We start from the raw sequence: 26,016 nt of genomic DNA on the forward strand, positions 1-26,016 counted from the left end.
TGCTTTGGCACAAATTTAAACATACCTCACATCCCCAAATGAAACATAAAGCTAAAATGTATGATTATTATTTTACTCAGGATAGTAATGACTGGCCATGATCCTGCAACAATTACAAATAATTTCATGGAGGCATCTGTTTTCCATAAAAGCAAGGTGCCCAAACAACTTCCAAAAGCAGCCATTAGCTCTTAATTTCTCTCTCTCTCTCTCTCTCTCTTTTTTTTTTTTTTTTAAGTAGGGCTGCCTATTCTAAGCTGTTTGAACCCTTTGGAAAGTTTAGCCCTATAGTTTACCACAGAATGCTATGCAGGCAAATATAAGCTGGAAAGAAGATTAAACTATTCTAAAATCATAATTCAGTTAAATAATCTTCTCATGTAAAACATTACTGTAGCTGAAGGATTACTCGCAGAATATTTTATCAGCCTCTTTAATACTGAAGAGCCCGAACTGACTTTGTAATTTAAATCACATTGCAATTTTAAGGGATCATTTATGCGGTACTAAGCATAAGATCTCTTTGGCAGAACATGAGGTGTTTTAAGAACATCAACATTACCCAGCAGTTTAGGACAGGAAATGAAGGATACTTTTTCCAACTGAAACTACAAAATGACATTACTAGCCTTGAAATGTATCAAGGACCTTAGAGATTAACAGCATAACCCCTGTCAAAAGGGCTATGGGAGCTTACTCACGACAAGTGCTCAGAGCTTCAGTTTTATTTCTCATTTGAGAGTTTAGCAGTGCAGTAACAACTAGCACCAGGCCAAGTGCAAGGGTTTGCTACTGACTCAGAGAGAGAAATCATCTCTTGAATCAACAGCATTTCCGCCATACCCTAGTCTTGGAGATATCCTTGGATCCATKGAGAATTCTCTTGGTAGCCCTTTTTTAAYGTGTGCCAAAATCAATAGTAAAGGMAAAAGTGTAAAATTTTGAGTATTTCAAGTTCATAAAAAGTACAAAGCAAAGTACAGTCAGGAGCTCCACGGAGTAGAATTTATGTATTTTATCATATAGCAATATAAGTAACGAGAGGTACTAAGCAATTCAAGCTGCATTCTCACATCCACTTACCAGCATATCTTCCTTTAGCATGAAGTCAACAGAGCAGTAGCATTCATTATTCCAATTAGAGGAATTTTCACGAAGTTTTGAACAATCTGAGCATTTATCTGAATAGTTAATCTGTCAGAGAAGTGAACAAGCACAGAATATTGTACTAAAAGAAATGAAAATAGGAAAAGATTAGCGTTCAGCTTCAAAAACTCTCAGAGCAGTTCTCTTCTAAAAGTTCCGGACAGTCAAAAGAAAAAAAAAAAAAGACACAATGTAAGTATAGAGAATCAGGATCTGGACTCACCAGACTGGCACATTCAGAAATTTAACCCCTTGTTTAGGGCTGCTTTAGAGTCTTTTGATGATTATTGGAGAATGATTACATTCACTCCGCAGCAAGGGAGYGTTGAGTARACTTCAACAGTTTGGTCTGTCTGAMCAAGTGATGCTTGACAAACACATCAGACTTCCCTCATTAACTAYGGCCTGCCCCTCTTGAACAACAAGCTGGATGCAGGGCTGACAGCTGGCTCCAAGCAGAAGTCTGTGAACACCACCACAATGCTACCTCCAGGAGACAACATTTAAACATCATTGCTCTCTCCATTTTAAGATTTTGCCTCAGCAAGTATTTATRTTCTTTTAGTGCTGAACACTATCAAGGGAGTATTTTATTTCTCTTTATATACTCAGGAAATAATGACAGGGTTTCAGAGGTTACCTAGTGTTAACCACTTTTTATCAGTGATCACTTATCTCTGAGGATCTTCACAGGAATATTGGCTGTTGGACATGCGTGCAAYGCGCGAAGCCATTGCTCTCATCTTCATTCGGAAGCACAAATTCAAACTTTTTTTCCCAAACATAGCCCAGTTTCTCCTTACCAGAACACTAAGAACAAACCCCTCGAACAAACCTGGATYTCTCTGACGCTGTTTGAAGACAGTATGAGACAGACTCCTGCAGAAAGACAGAACRCTCCAGTGACAAAGAAGCTGGAGAGCACAGTTGTAAGAGTGAGCTGGGGCTTCCAAGCCGGCAGCTTCTGCTGTTTGAAGGCACTGTTGTCTGGACACCTGGAAGGATGCGTCTGTGCTTCCTGACTCTTCTCATTTTTCATATTCTTTTGGTAAGAGGAAGAAATAATATACTCAAGCTGGAGGGCGTTTAAGCTGAGATACTATCCTTTCTGTTGGGAAACTGTACTGTTTGTTCAATCCTGCATTATGACGAGGAATTACTTATTAACCAGATCTCTCTCTTCCTCATYTTTTACATTTGTGCCTGGATCAACTTGACTGTGTACTTTAGTCAGAGCATCCAGCTCACGCTTCCTGGAAAGACTTAAATATTTGTTTTTTCCCGCCCCACAATTCAGTTATCTCAGATTCATTATTTCTTCTTCCTTCAATTTCATAGCTGCCCAGCTAAGAAGCACCAGATAAAATGAAAGAGACTTCACTCCAGTTGCACTGGATACCGTTGGGGAGGACTGCTGTGACCCAGAGGCTCGCTTCTAAATGTTCTAATGCCAACCTACATTGCTTTAGAAGAACAAAACAGATTTTCTTAACCTATTACATTCATTGCTATTGATCTAGATGCAATTTAGGTTTGTAAAAAGGCTGCATACTCTTTATAATATGACGGCAACTAGCTCTAAAAACATTGATTTGGATCAACAGCCTCCCAAGACGCTGATGAGTTGTCCACCTATATTCATCCTGRCCTTCTATGAAAAAAAGAAAAATGTTTTCACTCCCTGCTGTCCACAAAGACAACAGAACTACCCAGAGACTATCTCCTTTTAATTTAAATGGACAAATAGCAGAATATTGTTTGCATGCTTCAGTGATTTAACCAAAATAAAGTCTCCATTTAATGCACAGATCTTTTGATTTATCATGTAATACCAAAAAATAGCATTTGGCCAAGTGTAGGACAGGTGAAAAATATAAATTCACAAAACACTGTTAAAGACCCTCTTTAAAGCAAGAACTAGTAGAGATTGGCTTAACACTCATGAGAGAAGCGAATGTCTCCTTTGGGACAGCAGGAGGAGGTATCAGGGAATTGAGCAATGGGAAGACTTTCAGACCTATGTTCACTCATCTTAAATGTCTTGTAAGTGACATAAAATAGTAAATCTAACAAGTGAATGCAATGTACATCTAATTGCAATATCACATTGCAACTTTTTATGAGTATCCTTTCTTTTAATAATAAAACATATTTTGTCTGTAGTTTTAGTATGAAAAACTTTTATTACACAAGCAACAAAAGCCAAAATTCTTAATTCAGTCACCCACTGATCACTTGCCAATTGCAGACAGGATAGTAGTAAATTACAATTGCAGACTACTTTCTTGTTGATAAAATCATTAAAAGAGTCCCAGCTTCACAGATCCCTCTCTGCACAGCTTTATAATACTCATCTCCAGCAGGTCAATTGTTTCTTTCTTTATCTGAGGGGGGAAACAAAACATCAATGATTAYTGATAGCGCATTAGGTACATGCCACTATTTAGTTTATTTACCCACTTTATTCCACATTCAGAATTAAAGGAGAGGTTCCTGTAGAGTCCTGAACTCCAGAATGTTTCCATTTTATAAAACATCTCACTGCTCTGCAATCCTAAGGTACAACTACAGCTCATGCAGTCACATGTAATGTAGCTATAAATAAAGCGTAATTGGTACGGAGCTGATAAAGCTTGCCATYGTGAACGATCCACCTGGGGCTGCAAAATTCTTGTGGGGCTTTCCAAAGTATCATCCCATATCAGTAAATCCAATGGCAGCATTGCACTACTAGAGCCACAATGTTGTTAGTGTCTGAAACACCTGAACAAAAGTGAAACACAGGTCTACATGAGCCACACGCGAACTACTTTGGATTATAATATAGATATGCCTGTAGTTTATTGCTTATCTAAAGATAAAAGACAAATGTATATGAGAATGAACTTTGGCTACATACTTCAGCAGGGAAAGAAGCCTCTCTAATATCATCATTACTCTGGAGTTTTCTTATAGCTCCTTTTTCCTCACTTAGGAATAACTTACTGGCAAGTTTTCTTTAAGGATTATACCCTCCTCGCTTCCCTTTGGGTTTAGGAATAAATGATGTGAGAAAAGTCTAATCAGTCTCTACTTCAAACTAGATGTGCTACATCAAGGTAAAAATGTTTTTCTTCCTATGACAAGTCCATTTCTTACAAACCCTTTTTACAGAGATAGATCATGAAACCTGAAACTTAAAACTTYTAGTATTTTCAAATCTGGTCAAGGCTCAGTGCTTGGAATGGTTGCAGAAGGAAAAAAAATATATTCTGTTATGCAAAATGTTTGAAAAAACTCCATATGCATCTTACAAACAAGCAACATTAGGAGTTGAAACAGCTCTGTGTTGTCAGCTACATCTATATAGGAAGCTTTCAAAGCAGGAAACTTGTCCTTTAGACTTACTAGAAGTAAACAATCAATTTTTATTTAAATCTTTAAGCTTTAGTAGAACTCAAGCTCCTCAAGATGGAGTCTGATAAACTCAAGTCATCCCTCTCCTCCTGCTTCTTCATGAGCTTTGTTTTTATTTCCTTCTCTCCACTGTTTGGGATGAATAGAGTGAGAAATAAAGACAACATTAATTAAYGAGATGTTGAGGCAACTAAAAGCGCCCTGGATCAGGATGATCTCCATTCTGTGAATATGATGGGATACAGTAGTGATATACGGGAGGATTCTGGGCTTTAACTAACATATTTATCAGAATATACCTCTGTATGCATAATACTCCACTGAATACAAAGTGAGCACAGGAACAGCAAGTACCTTGCACCTTTAAAATGAATCTAYAGATTTTCCCTTTAGTGAGAGGTATATGTGCTTCCAGCTGTTCTTGCTTTCCCCCTATTTCATTATAAAAACTGGTTTATTTATACTGAAATGAATCCATGCAGCATCTTAGAAAAKAAATAAAAGGGAATTATTGACAAAGTGCACTTTGCACTGAAAATGGGTCAGTATGCCTCATTTCCAACTTTAAGGGCAGAGTTTTCCCTCCACAACCAATACAGGATGCAATAAAATTAGTACATCTAACCATCAGTTCTTTAAATTGTATTGTTGGCAGTATAAATCCTCTGAGAAAACTTGTGACTACTATTGCTGTAGTTTCACAATTGTGTGCAGAAAACAGAAAGTCACTTACAAAAAGCAGATTACTAATGAGCATGCATTTGCCAAAGTTCATACAAGTAGGACAGTAAGATGCTCTGCTAAGACAGTGTGCCATATTTCAAGTCCGCATGTTGCCAGAATGACCCATTGTTTTCCACTGTGTCATGATGCCTCGTCTCTAAAACGTTATCTGGGTACCTTTTATTACTTACATTCTGAATAAATAACTTCTGTTAAATCTGTCTGCTCTCTGCAGCAACACAAATTGCTGCAAGATGTTGTATTTGCATAGCTCAAGTTGTCAAAAACATTTCTGTATATTGTATTATCTAAGCCACAGTGCATGTTTGAAGACTTTTCTGTAATCACATATACACCATTCTGTAATCATACATACACATCTATTCCTTAGGTTACCACTATGCATGAAGGTGCAACATTCCTATATATTTGGTTTCAACTTGAACTATGCCTGACTTCTGAGCATTTGTTTTTGTAATTTTAATGTTAGGATAGACATTTTCCCTTAGCAAAATGCAGCTGGAATCACAATTTTTGGACTGTATTCCCCAAAAGGCATGCAGAAATGCTGTGATACTACCTGTAGTGAGCTGAAAAGGATAGCTCAGGTTTGCAATAGCCCAAAAGCAAGTATTAACAACATAATCTTCAGCTTTTTGAAGTGGATCACCTATAGTTTGTGTGTAAACCTACTTCATCTGACTTGCAAAAATTCATTCCACCACAACCAGCAACTTTGGAACTACTGTCTTGTGCTAATGCTTCTGCGACTTCTAATTCTTTGGTTTTAAAAAACTCCTGCACTTAAAAGTAAATGCAAGCACCATACAAAAAAGCCTTGTGCATTTACCACAAGAGGGAGCTTTCTTGCCTCAGTAACCAAAGCTGYTCTTTTTTCGCTACTTCATTTCTGCAATGTATTTTTGCAGGCAAGGCATATTATCCAATATTACTAGAAATGTGCATTTTAGTGTATGTGGGTCTGTAATATAAAGCACATTAAAATACACAGACAAGTGAAGAGCAGGATTAATGACTGACAATTTGTTTCATCTGTGACAGAGCTCAATGTCTATAGGCAAAAAAAAAAGTTCTCTTCCTCTGGAGATTCTGAGTATTGGCCTGCACTTGAGGTGTTTAACACTGGGCAGGAAAATGGGAGTTTTTTAATAATGATAGGTGGAGGAATCTGCTTCTTTCCCTCTCTGCTGCCTAAATGCAAGTTGATGCCACACAGCACATAGTAAACATGCCTCATGACAGCAATAAATGTGAAAGCTGGAATACAGAATTGAAAAGAAGGATGTACTATCAGACAGCAATAAATGTGAAAGCTGGAATACAGAATTGAAAAGAAGGATGTACTGTCAGAAAAGGAGCCTGCAGGTGCAGATGGCTTTACATGTTTGTATCCTAACTCTCCCAAAACATGGGAAATGGCTATATAGSTTYCTGTAAGTAAAGCTATWGGCAATCTTACCCTCAGCTAAAGGCCAGTAAAAGCTTCTTCAAGGGTTTTAGTTGTTTTTTGACACTTTTKCACAGGGTCCTCTTACTGAGAGCACTTCCCTGGGACAGGCAGAACAACTATCTAGCATAAGCAGGAGAGACTCACAGAACAGTTGTAGAAGTCACAGCTGTGACTTGCAAGGTTAACAGAAAAGAAACCCCTCCACACCTCTGTAAGTGCTAAGTCTGAGTCCTGAGAATACAGACTTGCAAGTAAAATGTCAACTCCTTTGTGTTTCTAGAACACTGAAGTCTGCTTTACAGAAAGGATTCCTGACTGACAAGATCCAGGCACTAATTTTGCCTGAATCAAAAGCACTGAGTACACAGAATACATTACACACAGGTGCTTAGACAGTACCTCAGGGATATCCATCATTCTCCTTAGTTTCTGATCTCTCCAGTTCCAGTCCAGAATCATATACTTYGTGGCACTCAGGCACAGGCCATCTGAAAAGGCAACATAAATTTTACTACCAAGATAATGTGTGCTGTGCTTATCAAAATGATTTTTGGATTTTGAATCCTTTGTTCTCAGTTCTCAAATAAACTAATCCTTGAACACTAAATGCAATATTTGCTGGTTGGAAAGGTAATGCAATGACACTGCAAACTCCCTTAACCACATAAACCCATGCCTTTTTGGAAGATAAACACAGAAGCAGAACCACTACTGTTGCCAGGCTTGTCAAGAGCTAACATCCTGCCAGCAAATAATTCCCCAAGCTTCCTTTCCATGAAACCACAGGASTTGAATTTCCACAGCTGATGAGGAGCTGGTAAATTACAAGGACCCAAACCTGAAAAATCCCATTAATAGGAGCAAACAGTGCTTAGCAATTTACAGGATTGGGTGCTATGTGAATGTAAGTCAGGTGCTACTGAAGCATTCCTTTATCCTTCAAATAAACAGTGGTGAGAGAGGAAAAAGGTCCTTTCTGAACTGACCCTCCAGGAGTCCCCATATGTTTCCTTGGTCTTATTTATGATGTCCACAATTTTTCACATCAGTTTTTTGACCCCTCTCCATTCTTTAGTGACATGCCACTACACCACCAAACTGTGACCCTGCCATAACCTGCCTCCTCCTAACATGGCTATGTGCTGATGTGTCAAGCAGTACAGGTTGTGTGTTCATGGARGACATAGGAAAGCAACAAAGTTATGCTATTCTTGTGCCCCTTTTTGGAAGGAGAAGAACAGTCCCAATCCAGCCCTGAACAAGAAACCACAGCTGGAGTGAGGCAGTGATTATAAAGTGGAACAGGAAGAGTCACTTTATCATCTTGTGATTTTGTTGTTTGTTTGGGTTTGTTTGTATATAGTGTCTACAGAGTAAGTAAAATTACTCAAGACTTGAGAGGAGAACAGGAGATTTATATAGAATAATTAATTTCATAACAAGGCAAATCAGCAAGCAGATCTCTTCTCCACCCCCCACAGAAGTTTACACTGAACTCAGAGTGATACATGAAACGACTTCTGCCATTACTCCCTTTTGATTCCTTTGCAGTGTTTGGTTTCCTGGAACTTTAAATCTTATGCTAGAGTTTTGCAATCATTTACAAGTCAGCATAAATCAGTATTGTTGCCAAAAGAGGAAGTCCCCCACCTCTGCCTGCTCATTACCCAGTTTTGCATGTGAGTTGCACTCAGGGTTAGACTTAATTGGGATCAGTTCTATTCGGGATCAGTTCACTGAGCTGCCAAACAGACTCTTGTGCAGGCAGGATGTGCGTGCATGAGTGTGCGTGCGTGCGTGTGTGTGTTACTCTGCCTTTGCATGATAATATTGATTTATGTCAATTTGAAGAGATTGATTCTTGATAGATTCTTGACCTCATTTTGACCAATACAGTAGAAATGGAAAAATAAAACTCAACAGCTTAGTCACCAAATCTACCTAAGACCATCAAAAGCAACAGAAATCTCTCTTCTTGCACCATATATAAGAAACCTACTGAAAAAACCCTCCTCGCTCTCCTACCTTGCTCCACTAGTGCTTTTATTCTCCCAGGAGTTCCCACTCCAATGTGGAAGATGCCTTTTTCCAACATAGTCATCTGTTCTTTTATCTAATTTGAAGAGAGAAAGACAAATCACAGTAAAATCCCAACTGTTTAAAATTTCTTCTCAAAGAGTATTTCCAGSATGGAAATAAACTCGAGATGATACAGCTCTCCTTCTAGGATACCATTAAGGAGCAAATGTAACTCATCTTTCAGACTGTCAGACTTAGCAATCTGGGAGAGAGTTTAAGGAACACAACAGCCAGCAGGCATCAGACTTCTCTAGAAGGTCAGCTGTTTTCAGATTTGAAAGTCTCCCATCGTACCAACTATTTCTTGAGGCATGAACAGAATGCTTTCTTAAGCATTTAAACAAATTCTTTAGAAACATCTGCAAAGCTAACAAAGCTGTATCTCCTCTAATTTGCCTCAAGACAAAGACACTGGAAAAGGGTGAAATAAAGCATGTGACACTTGCGTGTTTGACAGTGTTTACATCAAAGGCCAAGTTTCCACTCATTACCTCCAATATTGCCATCATTTGTGCTTGCCAACAGGTATGAATACTGGGGATCCAGGCATCTCAGTACCACATGCATTGTGTAGGTACTGGTACAGTTTGCTTTTACACACTTTTACGTAAGCCTTTTGTGTATTTAAACACACAAAAGCCATTTGAAAGAGCACTCACARGAATGGGGAACACCTCTATAACATACATAAGCATCTGCACTGTGCATAAGATCGCACCACTGTTACATGAGGGCTTGGAAATGGCGTTTAGCTGGATGCATGAAGCTGCAAAATGGGCTCCAAGAGGAACACTAAATGAAAGGCATTAATATCCCCCCCCAAAAGCATCATGACACTAGTTGGTGGTTTAATTGTTTTACAAAACCTCCTTATAGCTTTCTTACCTTTATGTGCTTTGCAAACAATTTTAGAACTCTGCAGTCYCCTTTAAATGCTGTCATTGACCTAGCAATAAAACAAAATTGGGAAAGAAATTATAGGCATCAGGGCTAGCATTAAGATCACATAGGAGGAAAGCAAAATTATCTGGCATTTCTCAACATGCTTTAGATACACAGCTCCCCAGTGACCCTTATTTGTACTTTGAAAACTATGTTCATTCTTGTTTGCTACTTGGAGAAATCAACAACTGGAAAAACATAACAGAAGATACAATTAAGGAGCAATATTGTTTAGATTGGYTGTCAGATAATATTTAATAGTCCTGGCCTGTACTTTCAGAATTCACTTAGTTCTAAATGGACAAATTGCTAAACTCGAATTCAAGAATATCTGTTACTGATGTGCAAGCATGACTGAACACGCTTACTTACACACAAAAAAAGAGCTGTGAACGTTCATTTTACAGAATCTTCATGCAGTGCTGCAACTGGGAACACCTAGGCTTCCACAGTCTTTATTACAGAAAGCAACTCCATGGTCCAAATCCCAGTTGACCCAAACTCATTTGCCTGAAAACCTGACTTGTTTTTTGACTCTACACTTTGGCACATAACCAAAAATTTTATGCTCCTTATTAACCAAGGAGGAGATAACACATTCTTTATTTACTGAATGTCATTTAGGACAAGCTTTTTCTGAATATTTTTTGCAGGAAGCCAAATTTTCAAWTTTCTCTTTTGCAAAGCTGAATGTTTACATACAAATATCAAATATAGAAWCACAGAATCATAGAATGGTAAGGTTGGAAGGGATCTCTGGAGATYATCTAGTCCAGCCCTCAGYGCAGCCCATAYGGGGATTGAACCTGCAACCTTGGCATTAGCAGCACCACACTCTAACCAACTGAGCTAAACCTGCCCCCAATATACATGTAAACTACTTGAATTTCAGATGGTATYATCTGCATGCAGGTGCTAAGCACTACAGGCACTTTTTCATCAATGACCTGGATGAGGGGATGGAGTGCCTCCTCAGCAAGTTTGCTGAGGATACCAAGCTAGGAAGAGTGGCTGATACACCTGAGGGCCRCGCTGCCATTCAGAGACACCGAGACAGGCTGGAGAGCTGGACAGAGAGGACCCTCATGAGGTTCAACAAGGGCAAGTGCAGGGTCCTGCACCTAGGCAGAAATAACCCCAGGCACCAGTACAGGCTGGGGGCTGACCTTCTGGAGAGCAGCTCTGCTGAGAAAGACCTGGGAGTGCTGGTGGATGACAGATTGACCATGAGCCAGCAATGTGCCCTTGTGGCCAAGAAGGCCAATGGTCTCCTGGGGTGCATTAGGAAGAGTGTTGCCAGCAGGTCGAGGGAGGTGATCCTGCCCCTCTACTCASCCCTGCTGAGGCCTCATCTCGAGTACTGYGTCCAGTTCTGGGCTCCCCAGTACAAGAGAGACATGGAGATACTGGAGAGRGTCCAGTGGAGGGCTGCAAAGATGATCAGAGGGCTGGAGCACCTGCCCTACGAGGAAAGGCTGCGAGAGCTGGGCCTCTTCAGCCTGGGGAAGAGAAGACTTAGGGGTATCTTATCAATGTGTATGAGTACCTGAAGGGAGGGTGTCAAGGGGACRGGGACAAACTCTTTTCAGTTGTCCCATGTGACAGGACAAGAGGCAATGGGCAAAAATTGGAGCACAGGAAGTTCCRCCTGACCGTGAGGGGGAATTTCTTCCCTGTGAGTGACGGAGCCCTGGCACAGGTTRCCCAGAGAGGTTGTGGAGTCTCCTCTAGAGATCTTCAAGGCCTGCCTGGATGCAACCCTGTCTACCATGCTCCAGGTGACCCTGCTGAGCAGGGAGGTTGGACTAGATGATCTCCAGAGGTCCTTTCCAACCTTACCGATTCTATGATTCTATCTGTCATTTCTACACTTTCATCTGTGGCATAGAGTTAAACTTCCCAACTTGTGATCTCATTTYGTACTAACATATAATCACAGGGAACAGGGTCACGGCACCAAAGACAACCATGAAATCTGTGAGATATACGCTAATTTAACAAAGTCATTGAGATTTTCTGGAATGAGCTGAAGAAAGTGAGGGGAATAAAAGGTAAAAGGAGGACAGGGCACACAGAAAGTCATCATGAGCCAGCTGAGAACACTGACACAGATCTCGAGGCATTCAGGCCAGAAACTCGCTTCRCCACTGGAGGTCCTGGAACGCCACATCCTCTTTACCACTGGTGCCAGCAACATCATGACCCTACAGTCAAAACTCGCAGTGGTGGGTCGTGATGTTTTATGGGCTTATTATGTTCCCAAGTATAACATGTTGCATGTTTCTCCTAAATTGGCTACACTTTATTTTTGTTTTTTAACAAAAATAGCACCTCCACGCAACTGAACTACTATGTGTTACTTTAGTCTGAAATCAAACACTCCACACCCACAGTTTAAAGAAGCAAGGGACATTGCCTCAGTTTGAGTCAGTAACTTTGTTGGCTAGCAGAGGACAGTGTCCCAGTTTTGCCTTTATATCTGTGGTTCCAAGACAAAACCTCTGACTGACTGCCAACCTCAACATAACATTTGCTATCAACATACTTGATGAGTTCCAAGGAACGAAGTGCAGAACTGCAGATAACCAGCATCACCACTGACTTTGTCTCCTTGTGGTTTTTACGAAGTTTTGCCCATTTAGGACAGACTGCAACGAAAAAGCCCATATAACACATAGAGAAAGTACTACTTGTGTATACACCATGATTTTAAATTACAAGAATACATGATGAATGGTAGCCATCAGAGAAGAACAATTGAAAAGAAATGTTTACCAGACCAGAACTTCCACACAAATATGTAAGAGAACAAAAATCCTCTTTGTTAATTCCATTAGACATTCTCAGGATTGTTACTGTAAGATAATATATCTACCTACTTATGAAGCAACTATAAATTACTTAGAAAGAATCTCAAGCAATTAAAAGAAACCCCAAAGCATTCTGATGCGATGAGAAGTTAATAGATTAAAAAAGAACCAGGAACACAAAATCTGTCATGCAACAAACAAACCAACCAACCAAYCCCTGAAGATTTATTAATGYGTCATAGTTAAAGACATTTGGAGATGCAGATAAAAAGCTGCAATAGTATTACATTAACAATGTCTTTCATACAACTGTTCTCCTCCTGACCAACATTTTAACTCACTTTCCTTCAGGTATGAAGAAAAACTGTGGGTGAGATCATTGGGTGGCAAAAAGCAGGAATCTGAAAACAGAAAGGAGAAAATATTTTTGTTGATGTATTTGTAACATCAAAAGACATATATGTTTGCAGCATAGCCACTGGTTAAGCCAGTTAAATCACACCTGTATTAAAATCTATCTTTTATAAATTAGCAGCTGTGAAAACCAGGTTCATGTTCCTCTMTAGAGGACAACTGGTAAGTCAATTAAGATAGCATCTCTTAACCCAACTTAAATTCTTTTCTTCCACTGTGTAATCCTGCACACAGCTCTGCACAAGTGTGATCAAACACTTTAAAGCAAGTTTTTACATATCTTTGCCATAATCAATGAAAGGCCAAAAGCTGTACAATCAACTTGCCAGACYATTTCTCCAGTCTAAGATGGAAGACATCCATAGGTCCCTTGAACAATTTGTGCTCTGTAAGCAGAACATACCAASAAGCAAGATACTGGCCACTCTCCTGTCAATGAGTTTGTTTTTCTTCCTGGCCTTTCACATTGCTAGCTACTGTAGTTTAACTTACTACACCAGTCCAAAGAGTAACATGTACGTTGCTTTTTAATACCTTCCTCTCCCTTCATTTCCCACTGACTCCCTATCTTTTACCAGTTCACTATCTTAACTAATGAGTCTTAAAAAACTATGGCAGAGACATACTATTTAGSTTTAGGCTCCCTATATAGCCAACAAAGAAAGACAAGGTCCTAACTTAGGTACTTTGGAGGGTCATTCCTTTCTCCAGAGTGTATGTAGAAAGTCTAGGTTCTTACTGTGGTAATTAAAATCAGATAGCCTGAAAACATGCTATAGTTTTAAGGGTCCTTCACCTGCTGGAACAATATATTCTCTYGGAGCATTAACAACTCTTTCTCCAGGCATCAATATATTTGTTGTCTTTCTGCATGAAGCACTGCCCCTCAGGACATGTCTTTGGAATGGGATGTTTGCTGATACATATACTAACAACACAGATTAAATATTTCCTATTTTACAATAACCAGTTATTTAAGAGTACACTTCTGAGATAACATGCAGTAACTAATTAAATTAAGGAGGTTTCCTTACACGTTAATCATGTTCATGTGGAGATGACATGCAGTGTTAATATACGATTTCCTGTAGAACAGACAGTGTGACAAATCTATTTTATAGCTAGAGTCTGACAGAAGCCCTTGTTACTTTGCTCAGTGCTTTGACGCGAGTAGCTTGACAGCTGTAGGAGTCAGTACACTTCCTGGCTCTCTAAGCTTCCAACTCTCAGCACAAAAAGAAAGGAAAAAATCTCCATCCAACCCAAGAGCCAATCCATATGGAAACAGATCACTTCACTAGCCTGAAGGCCTCTTTTATTAGGAAAGAAACCAAAGCARTGCATTCTTTGCACATAACCCTCAAGATTTAGAAATATTTCAACAAAAGCAGTCCAAAGCCATCCATACAGGGCTCTTCCGGTTTTTCTTGATTCAAGAAGAAAGCTGAACTGGGCCTAAAGAAATAAAGAAGGGTCAGCCTAGAATCACTAATGTCTGAAGGAGGCTGTAAGAAAGAGCGTATTTATCTAGAAAGACAAGCTTAAACATTGAAAAAGAGAAAGTACTGCCAGGCTAAAAGGCTGCTCGCTTGGGCATGGGTCACTAAGAGTTCARGAAGTATGAAAGGAATATGCAGACTTGTTACCAGGCAGTTTGGTCYTCACATAGACAGTGTCTAGAAAATGAATTCCTTTTTATCCGTAGAGTAAGAGGCAAAGCAGTTCAATGTTGCCTTCATCTCTAATGCAACCTGAAAGAGAGAAGCTAACCCCAACTCTGCCCTGCTTTGCATTTCTGTCACTGGCTTTTAACTGGAGACAGACTACAGGAAACCGAGAGGGTCCAAGTCATGGTTAAAAATTGTTCACTTTACGCTTGGACCAAAGCCACTGTCTCATTTCATGCCACTAGCTGAAAAAAACATCGCATTCAACATCACCTAACCAAGTCAGAACGATGTCTCGAGATATCTCTGTCTATACCTGTCAGCCCTTCTATTACACGTCTGGGTAGATTTAGGTAATCCCAGAAATAAGACAATTTTTTGTAGTCTTTCTCAGCATCTTGGAAACTACTACTTAGGAATCCTATCATTTCTACAAGAAAAGTGAACTCCTGTAACTAATATTTTACAATTAAAGCACACATTTAAATAACGTTTCTTTTTGTTTCCAAAACTACAAAAAAMCTACGTATTTGTCCCAATGAAACTAACATCTCAACTTAAACAGCAAGGCAATATAGAGTATAAGACAGTATTTCCTAAAAGAAGTTCAACTCAGGAGACCCATCCTAAAAAAATCTCCTTTCTTCTACAGCAGAACAACTCATTGGTATCATGAAAAAAAAGAGCATTCTTTATCTATTTAATATAGAATAAGTTACCTGACAGTATTAATTCCTCCAGTTCAATCACTGAACGTTTTGCAGCAAAATGTTGACTGAGCAGGTTCTGTAGATCTTCAGGGACACCAGGTTTTGGAGAGGATTTTTCCAGAATATCAGAAATCTTCTTCTAAAAGTAAATAAAGGGGTATGCAGGTATTTCTATCATTTTTGCTGTTTGACTGGTTCAAATCGCTATAAATATATGTTCCTCTATAACTCGATACAGAAAGAGCTCAATTAGAAAAAGAGCTTAGAATGGGACAGGATTCCCATTGTCTTTAGCGGCAGTGTAGACTTCACAAGCGAGTCCAGAGTCCTTGATAAAATGGCCTGTGAACTTGAAGACAAAAAATCTTGCACACTCACCTGAAATGTTGCCAAATCAAAAACATAACTGAAAGCTGTTTTTGTGGCATATGCTGTTGTTACACTTAAGTATTTGAAAATTCAGGTTTTCTCAACATTCATTTTAATTTATCATTCTTAGAGCATTAGTAATAGGAATCAAAACATTATAGGTAAATTGGCCGTATTTTGATTAGAAGAAAGTTACTCACTTTGGAAGGAAAGATGGCAAGCTAGATTCACAGAATAACTTTGAAATGTGATAGAAATGAGTGAAAAGTTCACAAAAACAGAAGGCAAACAAAAAGAGTGCAGTAGCTATTTTGTTCTTTTAAAATGTACAACTTTTTAAACCCATCAGTATTTTGAGCCTGGAATATGACTTTATAATACAATTTTACACCTGTGGAACATTATCTCAGAAATAGGTGAGAAAATTCTGTTTGCTTTCTTTTTTTTCCCTTCTAATCTCTTTAAATAAGAAATAGAGAAAATGGTATTTTGTAAATGAAAAGATCTTGCCATCACTGAAATGAAAGTGTTGTTGTATTTTTTTTGCATAATTAAATGAATCATGCGGGTTGAACAGCTCAGGATTCCTTTCATCTTAACGATCATTTAAAAATATAGGATCATTTCAGAATATGGGAGATTTTCAAGGAGAGAGACAGTCTGTAGGGAATTGCATCAATGCAAAGCCCTTCTTGTTCTCACCGAGAAATGATTCATTTGTGAAAAGCCAGCTGAAGATTTCTCAGCAGCATAAGCTAAAACTGAATTTGCTGTCATGAGGACATGTATGCTGCCACGAGGAYAGCATAATCCCAGAAGCAAAAGGTTGCTGGAGAATGTGGTTAGGACAGAGCACCAGGGTAAGAGTTTTTGAAGACAGTGTTGAAGACAGTTACAATAGTTGTTGTATGTAGGGGATAGATCTTATATCCATCCCTTTCTCTTCCATCCCAGTACTTCCTTCCTCCTTCCCTTCTATCCAGATTCCCCACCCTTCTTCCTACTGCCCAATACACCACAAATATTCCCTTGATGGAAACATGAYGAGCAAAAGCCTGTACACAAAAAAGACACATAGGTGCTGCTAAAAGTACTATACCCCACTGCAATGGCAAAGCAGGCAGCCTGCCTCTCTCAACCCTCTGCCACTTCAAGCCACTGCCTATTTCACTTCTGCTTAAAGCCACCTGTGTGTTTGCAAGATCTCAACCAAATCTTTGACAGTGGAACACAAGGTGATCAAGGGCTTGTGCTTTCTTTCCAGTCAACCTCTGGCCTCATCTAAAGCCCTCTGAAGTCACTGGAAGACTGGTGCACTGGCACCTCAGTCTGTTATCAGATGTTTACAGTACCTAAATCTGTAGCATTCCCTCTCAAGTTTCACCTTCATTTGACACTGGGACATTTTGCTGCCATGCAACAATTGCAAGCTCCGTCACTCTCTACTAATACTTTTTCCTTAGACTGTTTAAAAACAGGCCTTCCCAAAGGATGGCCACAGGCCATCGGCAACACACATAGCCTTTATATGAGGCCCACAACAGAACTTCTTCAATGTTAGTCCTATTCAATATATATAAGGCACTGCACTAGGGAGAACTGCTCTTGTCCAGCCCCAGCCTTACACCTTGCCTCTTCAATGACCCATGTTTGGAAACCTCTGATTTAGCAGATAACACAGAATTATCAAGTTCATTTTTTACTTGGTAACTCAGCGTAACCTGCCATTCCATAGGACCATTACGTCATTCACTGGGCCACTTGATTCCTTCAGGAAGATTACGGTCCTCTTGAGGAGAGAAGCCTGATACTAGCGAGAAATTCCGTGAGARTTAAGAGCAAGGACACCTGAGCAAACTCTTTTCCTTCAAGGAGAGCTGTGTGGAAATGTTCCTCATGCAGGAAGTTTTATTATTTTTTTTCCAATTCATTCCAGATGCTTAAAAGCAAAAAATTTTTTTTCCTTTCTTTATTTTCTTTTTCTTCTTTTTGGAGAAATCGGTTTGTTTGGGAGCTATAGATTAGCCTGATAAATATTTCCTGATGGATTTTTTTGACAGGCTGTGTATGTCACGTATCCCTACTGAAATTAAAGGTGTACCTAAGCGCCTGTTGTTTGCCTGAGAATTGGGTATTTTTGTTAGGTCTGGTTCATCAGTTTCTATCGCAGGATGCTTTTTCTCTGGCTGCAATGGAAGCAGTACTGAGGTCATTTCTGTCAGAGCTGCATTTAAAACTAAATCCCACTCTTCCCTCATCTAATTCCCTGGACAATTCAAAGGCCTGACATAACATAAAAAAAGCCACCTCTCTGCCCTGTGAGGAAGCCAAGTATTTTCAGTCTGTCCTGAAAGACAATAAATTTGGTTGGTGCCATATAATCTCCATCTAAGACTGCAGCATGTGTTTGTTGTTGAGGATGAGGATGAAGCATGGCCAGAGGGACAATACTGAGCATTTATTTATATACCTATGCTATGATGAGAGGAGGGAACAAGGACAGTTCTTGGCTCAGGAGATGTAACAGCAGTTGGAGCCTGGCCACACAGCTGAAATAGGGTAGATTCTGCAGCAACTGAAAATCCATCTTTCTCTGATATAGTTATATTTTCCCAGTGGGCAACATTTGCAAGCTGGGTGTAGACATACACAACCCTTGACTAGGTTGTAGACAGGTGCTACAGCTCAGTTCACATAGGGAGTGAATAGTCAGAATGAAGTCAAAAAAGTGRGAATTTATATTCTTCTCTAAAACAGGCAGCAATACCTTTGACCATACTACTCCACATTGTCACAGCATTGTGACTCTTATAATAGAATAGTGACTCTCATAATAGAATATACAGCTGGTGCCCCAAATACATTCTACGACATTCATACCTTCTTTCTCTTCTTTGCTTTTACACTGCTCTCCTGTTTTTCTTCAGGCTGAGTTAGAAAACACTCTGTAGGCTGCAATGCACAGAAAAAGAAAAAAGAAAGACTCAATGTTACATATATGATCATCTGAAAAAAATAGCAAAGGAGGTAAGAGAGGGATATGGAAATTGCCATACTGGGTTTAGGAAAAACAAACAAAACCAAGCCTCCCCATTTGTAGAGGGAATCAAGTAATCCAGAGTAATTTCAGAATAAAGATCTCTGTTGTTGTAACTATAAGCAAAATAAAAGAAGAGAAAGSAGAAACAAACAGGTTTGCAGGCATACTTCCATAAAATGGTCAAAAGCGAGTTTGGATAAATTAAAAAAATGAGAGAAAAACATGAACAGAACTTTCAAAAATTATATGCATTTAATCCCTGCTATTGTGTATGATCACTTTTCTAAAACTCTGCCAATAGTACTCTAAAATAGGACTCTAAAATATGAACATCCAGGTGGTAAAAGATATCATGGAACTAGGAAAAAATAATTGGAAATAATCATGCTCTGACACCATGCTTTGATGTTTGTAATGTAAAATTTAGGAAAAGATGTGTCAAATTTGTTCTGCCCCATTCTTGCCTTGTCTGCTCATAGCAGGCAGGGTCAAATACACATAAGAAAAATACATGGTGCATTGCAGAATAATATTTATCCAACACGTATGTCACTGTTATTAACTCTCTTTTGTTCATGAGTGAGCAGGCAGAATTGGTCTGTCAGCTAAAGTCCCTGTTCACAGAAGCCAGGGTGAGGATTTGTCTGAAAGCCCTCTAAAATTGTCCAAGGCAGAGGAAGTAAGGCAYAGGTTTTCCTTGTTTTAAGCACAGCAATTCTCCTTCTTTAGCCTTAGGAACTGAAAATTACAAATGCAAAAATTAATCTACAAACATGGGCTTTAGCACCTAACAGGTGATTCGATGAAGAAMAATGTGAAAATGGCCTGAGTTGCAAGGAAAAGCTCTTTGCCACAACCATGCATTTGGCTGGAAAAGTCTACTCTTGTGAGCAACTGTGGAGAAGGCTCATCATCTGGAACATTAAAAGCCCAGGAGCAGCCCGTCCTGCACTAGCCCCTGGGGAAGGCCTGGAGGGGAAACACCAGCAGTAAAGCGAGTCTGGCCGAGGCCTAGAGAAGTGCTCCTCTGTTCCCTTTTTAGAACCAAGCGTGCCAAAGAAAAGCCAACAGAGTATGCAAGCCTCCCTGAGCACTTCCTCCATTGCCTTCTTGACAAGAGACCACTTCTTGATAGCTTGTATCCTCTGGCCCTTGCCACCACATTTGTGCTTTTTCATGCCCATTCCTACAACTTTATTACTTTACTCAGAAGCATTTTGGGGCTTTCATTGTTCATGTTTTGGCTACGTTTCCCCTTTTCTCCCCCTAGCCCCTCCTCAACTTAGCTATAAAAAACAGGGTACCACCACACTCACCATAAATGAATGACCTTTGCTTGTCCCTGTTTTAAGTGCTGTGATGKGCTAGCAAAGGCAGTAATACTGTACAGAAGTGGTCCTGGAACTGGCTGAGGTTTGAAGTGAAACTTAGGAACCAGCAGAGAAGGTTTGGGTGGGGGCTGACTACAGTGCAAGCAGCACTCTACACCTAGGGCTGGAATTCATTTTGCAACCTGGGTCAAAACATACCCATAAGAAGCTGTGAGAAAATCCACACCTTGCCCCAACAAACACTCCCTGTGATTTTCTCAAGTATAAACAGATATGATCACCACTGGAAATCAAGGGAGTGACTGCAAGTAGAAACTCACTTGACCATTAAGGTTGCTCCAGGGTTAACATAAGTTTTTTGGGTTTTCTTTTTCTTTTTTTAATCTCTATCCTGACTCTGATTCAAGTGCTTTTAAGAATACCATGCATTTCTTCATTCCTAACCCCACTGTTAACATTCCCAGACATTCAGACTGAAGCAGAGCTATCCTCTGCCTTCAACTCTTGCTCTACTCTTATGCATCCCAGCTGTCCACAGATATTCAAAGATCACTTGCCAGGTGTTTCATCATAATTTCCACATTCAGCAATTTCCAACTCATTTTAGGCAGAGAACAAGCCTTTGTACCAATTTAGTCAAGGGACACTACCAATCCATCAAAACATCCGAAATGGATGACCTGAGTCTCCTTCTTCCCACAAAATGTAATGGTTCCTTAACCCAGGAAGCTTCACTGCTCTGCTTTTCAGCCTTTCAGAATACAGAAAAATGTCACTCAGTCACTTTGGGCCAATTTTTTCCCTTCACATACACTGTGAACTGTTTCAYAGAAATGTGCAAAACACCATGTGCAATCCCAACCTGTATCAGTCCGAGAAACGAAAACCCACAGAGGTGAAAAACGTTCTCTAAGAGAAAAAAAAATTTTCTCACTGATAACTCTTCATTCAAATGCTTAAAATATCACCAAATGTCATGGCTCCTTTTCTGAACACAGCATGAAGCCCTTTCTTTCAATGGCAACAGAAGTACACAGCAGGGTTGTAGGCAAAGCCTTGCTTACTCAAACCGGCATAAGACGACTCACAGAACTCCTTTACTGCAGCACATACATACATATATGCATATATATACATGCACATACATAATGATACATATATAAGCATGGTTAGCCCAGAAATACAAGTCCATTGCATTTAGACATTAAAAATAAAGCCATAAAAGTAAGAGAAACCAAATAGTGGTGAATAGTTGCAAATCCACATGTCTTTTGGTGATTTGCAAACTTAAAATATTTAGGTATCTGATCTATATTGAACTTCTGACCCTTTCACAACTGTTAGTTGCCTACCTACTCATTCAATAGTCTTCGCATGCCACCCTTAAGAAAAAGTCATTTGCATGTTTTTCTTATGCAGGATACAGAACAGACAACCTACTGGTTTTTGACATGGCTCCCTTGTGCTCTGTGTTCTTAGCTATTTTTATAAGGAAGTTCTTAAAATGCAGAAAACAGGAAATTTGTGCTGAGATCACTGATTTAGGAACTAAAATGTCATAAATTCCTTGTTTGTTAATCATAGACAGAACATAAAATATTTCCTGTATTATATTTCTAATACATTTTTTTCTTTACATGTTGCCAAGTTACTGGAAATTCAAATGTAAAGTGAAAACATTCTCGTGTGTGTGTGTGAAAGTTTACATTCTAGGTCAGCCATATACTTTGGTTTTGGRAGTTAGTGACAAAGTAAACACATCAATGCTCCATTCTGATTGGAGACAAATTATTCATTTTATTGTAAGSCTGAGGACAGTTTGCAGACTGGAAACATAAATGTTCATAATTCTATTTACTTGTCTCCTGACTGATTTTAACATGCCAAGTCTACTGCAGAATAGCTTCCAGATTGTGAATGAGGCAGGGATGAGTGAGTAAAATAGGTTATGCTAAATATACAAAAAAGCAAAATTACTACCTTTGTGTAAATGTATCTGATCAGCAAACCTTTTTTCTATAAAAGACCACCAACAACACATCCATGACATTGAGCTTGTATTAGCCATAAAACTCTGTAAGACAATGACTTAACATCAGATTATCTGTTCCAAAATATAAACTGATATTTCTTATTGTACAGAAAGAGCTATGGCATGTGTTCTGGGCCACAGGTGAGCAGWCCCAGTTCCCAATCAGCAGGATAATCTGTGTAGTTTTATCCTTTCCAACATTCTTGTAGAACAAGCAAAATATCTCCACCAGATACACCAGCTTATTTTGTTCCAAATGTATAAGTGAACCTAGTGCTGATAAAAAGTAGCTCTATAGGCAGCCCTGCTGAGCCGAAGTCCTCACTATCTGCCACCAGGTACAGTGCATGGAAAAGCAATACAACCTTCCATATTGCTCAGTTGTCTCTTTCCTAACGGAAATGTGGAAGTAGTTCGGATTTCTTGGCTCGCTTACCTCTTGGATGCCCGAGACAGACATCCAAAAGAATAGTAATTAGTACTGCACATTTACTGTGCTGCTTGTACTTCTCTGTTACAAAAGAGAGTATTACTACAAATGTTTTTCACCTGGTCAACTGCCTACGCATCAAAGAGTGAAGGCTTTTATTTAGTACGGACCTGGGTCAAAATTTACACTGATCTCAAGGAGACGGAGCCTCCAATGTCGTTTTAGCTCCTTAACAGCCATTCAATCCATTCTCCTATATGATACCAGGAATACACAAGAAATTTACATCCAAACAAGAGACTTCTTAAAATCAGCTAAGCTTAAAATGATTCTTTTCTACTAAATTTAGGGGGAGGCTGTCTGTCAAAGACATCACTGCTTTTTCCTGGGTATACTCCATGTAGTTCTGAGCATTATAGCTCCTACTGGTCCTAGAGGAAGCTTTTAGCAGTGCAAGGCTATGGAAACATCCATCCACATGGACCTAAATTCTTCCTCAGTTGGACATTTCAATGGAGTCATATTTGGGTGGAGACACTGCAAAACATTTGAAGTACAGCTTCCAAGATCTCACAYGTACAAGGAGAGGAAGTCAGGCAGCACCACTCAGGCTTTTATCACTAGAACACAGGAGGCAGGCTCAGCAATCTCAGTTTAAACAAAATAAGAGTGAAGCTATTATTGAAATGCACTGGAACTCAATGACTTCCAAATAAGTCAAAATCACTTTATAAAAGGAYCTTACTACGCAAAAAGATCAGACAAAAGGTAAAGAAAATGCCCCCTTACTGAAAAAGAAGGGACTACATTTCATTATGCATTATCATCTCTGTGCTCTACAATTACTAAATTTACAAACCTGTTTTCTTTTCTTTGTTACAGCAGGTTTGGAATCTGAATCCTGATGCCYTGCTCTCCTCTCATCACTTGTCTTCTCACTAGCTTCATCATCTGACGGATCTGATGAGAAAAAAAGGAGTTTTGTTACTGTTTTTTAAATCCATCTTCTACCTTCACATTCAGAAATAGGGATAATATCTTCAATTGAAGGTTTGTCACAATAATACAATCCTAAGATTGGCAATAAGCACAGCTGTACCATAAATTAGTATCACTTTACTAGTATTTGACATTTACCTAAAAAGAGGTCTAATTTTCCCCTCTTCTTCACAGCATTTCATAGAATCATAGAATCAGTAAGGTTGGAAGGGACCTCTGGAGATCATCTAGTCCAACCTCCCTGCTCAGCAGGGTCACTTAGCGCATGGTAGACAGGGTTGCGTCCAGGCAGGCCTTGAAGATCTCYAGAGAAGGAGACTCCACAACCTCTCTGGGTAACCTGTGCCAGGGCTCCGTCACTCACAGGGAAGAAATTCCCCCTCACGCTCAGGCAGAACTTCCTGTGCTTCAATTTCTGCCCATTGCCTCTTGTCCTGTCACATGGGACAACTGAAAAGAGTTTGTCCCTCTCCTCTTGACACCCTCCCTTCAGGTACTCATACACRTTGATAAGATACCCCTCAGTCTTCCCCAGGCTGAAGAGGCCCAGCTCTCGCAGCTGTTCCTTGTAGGGCAGGTGCTCCAGCCCTCTGATCATCTTTGTAGCCCTATGCTGGACCCTCTCCAGCAGTTCCATGTCTCTCTTGTACTGGGAAGCCCAGAACTGGACACAGTACTTGAGATGAGGCCTCAGCAGGGCTGAGTAGAGGGGCAGGATSACCTCCCTCGACCTGCTGGCAACACTCTTCCTAATGCACCCCAGGAGACCATTGGCCTTCTTGGCCACAAGGGCAMATTGCTGGCTCATGGAGGCAACAGATTTCCTTAGCTTTCTGGAATCCTGCAAAGCTGGTACCATCTGCAGAATCACAGGTAGAAATATCTAATATTTCCAGAAATCTCAGTTGAATTGAGCTAGGCAGTGAAAAACAAAAAAGGATTTTTCTGATAAATTACAATGTCTCAAGATCCATGACATCTCTGCTTTATTTCAGGATGAGTAAAACAACCCAGGTTCCACAACACTACACTGACCAAACACAATTGCAGACCTATCTCAGCAAATCATCAGACCAAAAAAACCARGCAGCAGCACTGCTGCTAGAAACTTAAAAAAAAGCAATTCTAAGTGAACCTTTGGTTCACAGAGCCAAACAGCTTTTCTGCTAATCTTGCTGACATTTCTCTTGGAATGAGTCACCTCCTCCTACAAAGACAAATCTTGCAGATGAAGGAGGAAAGAAAAAAAAMCAAACCCAACACACATTCACACACATGCATGAAAAACTCCCAGTCTCCAGCTAAAAGTCCTAAAAGCCTTACCAATTATCTCTAAGAGTAAAAATCCTAAGAATGGTAAAATGTCCAACTGCATAAAAATAAATACAGACTTTTTCCATGAGCCCATTTTTTAGTTGTAAGACTCTTACTGGTAATAATTAGGCAAAGGTACTATTCCTCCATTTCAAGCAGAATGTCCACAACACTAAAAGATGCTAATGTTTTCAAAGAAAACTCTTTAGATTAAGATGCTGTCCACTTATCTGCCTCATCTCTTTCATTAACAGGGAGAGTTGGAGGAAAAAAAATATCCACAGGCCCCCTCAGACTGCTATATTAGCCTCTCACTTTAAAAGACTTTGCATTCAAATAGAGAACTCTCTGCTGGAGACTGAATTAACTGGCTAACAGGATGGTGAGAACTGAAAAATTCAATTTTTGCTCCTGGAACACTCTGAGATATGCCTCCCCTTCCTCCAACCAGCTGTTCAGTCTTCRTGGAAGTCTCCTGTACTCTGCAGTTTAAAGATGAAACTACTTATTTTGAATAGCAACAGTACAATTCCTTAAGCAACACCCAAAGTATGGAAGCAAAGTATGCACCTGCTAAAAAACAAAAGGTAAAGTAGAGAGTAAAGTGTAAGAAGGGGAAAAAGTGAATCTTTATTCCTCCATAGCTACAACACTGCACATTGCATGGCAATAAGGCAGTGGCTTGGAAAATCCTAATGCAACAAAATGGCTAACAGCTTGTTTTAAGTATTTATGCCCAGAAAGTACTATCTTTTAACTTCCATTCCTGTTCACGCTTTGAAGAGCCTGTGTAACAGTAAGCATCCTAAAACTGGGTTGAGACAGCTCTTAAAGAGTTTTAAAAGCCTGGGAACTTGAGAACTAGCAATTGAAGAAAATCAATGAATATTTTAGCAGATTGTATATCGTCTGTCATGAAATCTTATTTGGTATAGATCAGATTTCTGGCAAACTGCAACAGCCTTAAAAGCAGAGCAGGGACTGAAATGAGAACTTGCTTTCTGTCCAATACAACTAACCGACCCTAAACGAAGGGGTTACCTAAATATGTTCATGAACTCTGTTCAGACCAAAACGCAGGCCAGGAAAGAATTAGCAGCACTTGTTTGCTGCTCGCTGCAGGATCACGATGTATTCTGACAT

At 39.6% G+C, this 26,016-nt stretch overlaps 2 protein-coding genes across 2 annotated transcripts in view; both read right to left on the minus strand.

Moving 5' to 3' along the window:
• The window catches only part of LOC146597843 (cell cycle control protein 50C-like), a 32,181-nt gene extending 29,828 nt beyond the window's left edge, over positions 1-2,353 (minus strand). Inside the window, exons 1-2 of the mRNA XM_085301471.1 lie at positions 1,982-2,353; positions 1,084-1,194 (exon numbers count right to left, since the gene is read on the minus strand). Coding sequence (XP_085157597.1) covers positions 1,084-1,194; positions 1,982-2,185 — 315 coding nt within the window. The 5' untranslated portion in view covers positions 2,186-2,353. The remainder of the gene's footprint in view (positions 1-1,083; positions 1,195-1,981) is intronic.
• A 956-nt stretch (positions 2,354-3,309) lies between these two features.
• The window catches only part of CMSS1 (cms1 ribosomal small subunit homolog), a gene marked incomplete at its 5' end in the record, with an annotated part of 243,070 nt that continues 220,363 nt past the window's right edge, over positions 3,310-26,016 (minus strand). The window contains 9 exons of the mRNA XM_085301479.1: positions 3,310-3,530; positions 7,136-7,224; positions 8,762-8,849; positions 9,701-9,761; positions 12,303-12,405; positions 12,909-12,968; positions 15,368-15,497; positions 18,608-18,679; positions 23,420-23,520. Of these exons, the coding sequence (XP_085157605.1) occupies positions 3,447-3,530; positions 7,136-7,224; positions 8,762-8,849; positions 9,701-9,761; positions 12,303-12,405; positions 12,909-12,968; positions 15,368-15,497; positions 18,608-18,679; positions 23,420-23,520 (788 nt within the window). The remainder of the gene's footprint in view (positions 3,531-7,135; positions 7,225-8,761; positions 8,850-9,700; positions 9,762-12,302; positions 12,406-12,908; positions 12,969-15,367; positions 15,498-18,607; positions 18,680-23,419; positions 23,521-26,016) is intronic.

This window comes from Rhea americana, unplaced genomic scaffold (assembly GCF_003343005.1).
Source record: "Rhea americana isolate MKP2758 unplaced genomic scaffold, rheAme1 scaffold_177, whole genome shotgun sequence".
NCBI classification, from domain to species: domain Eukaryota; kingdom Metazoa; phylum Chordata; class Aves; order Rheiformes; family Rheidae; genus Rhea; species Rhea americana.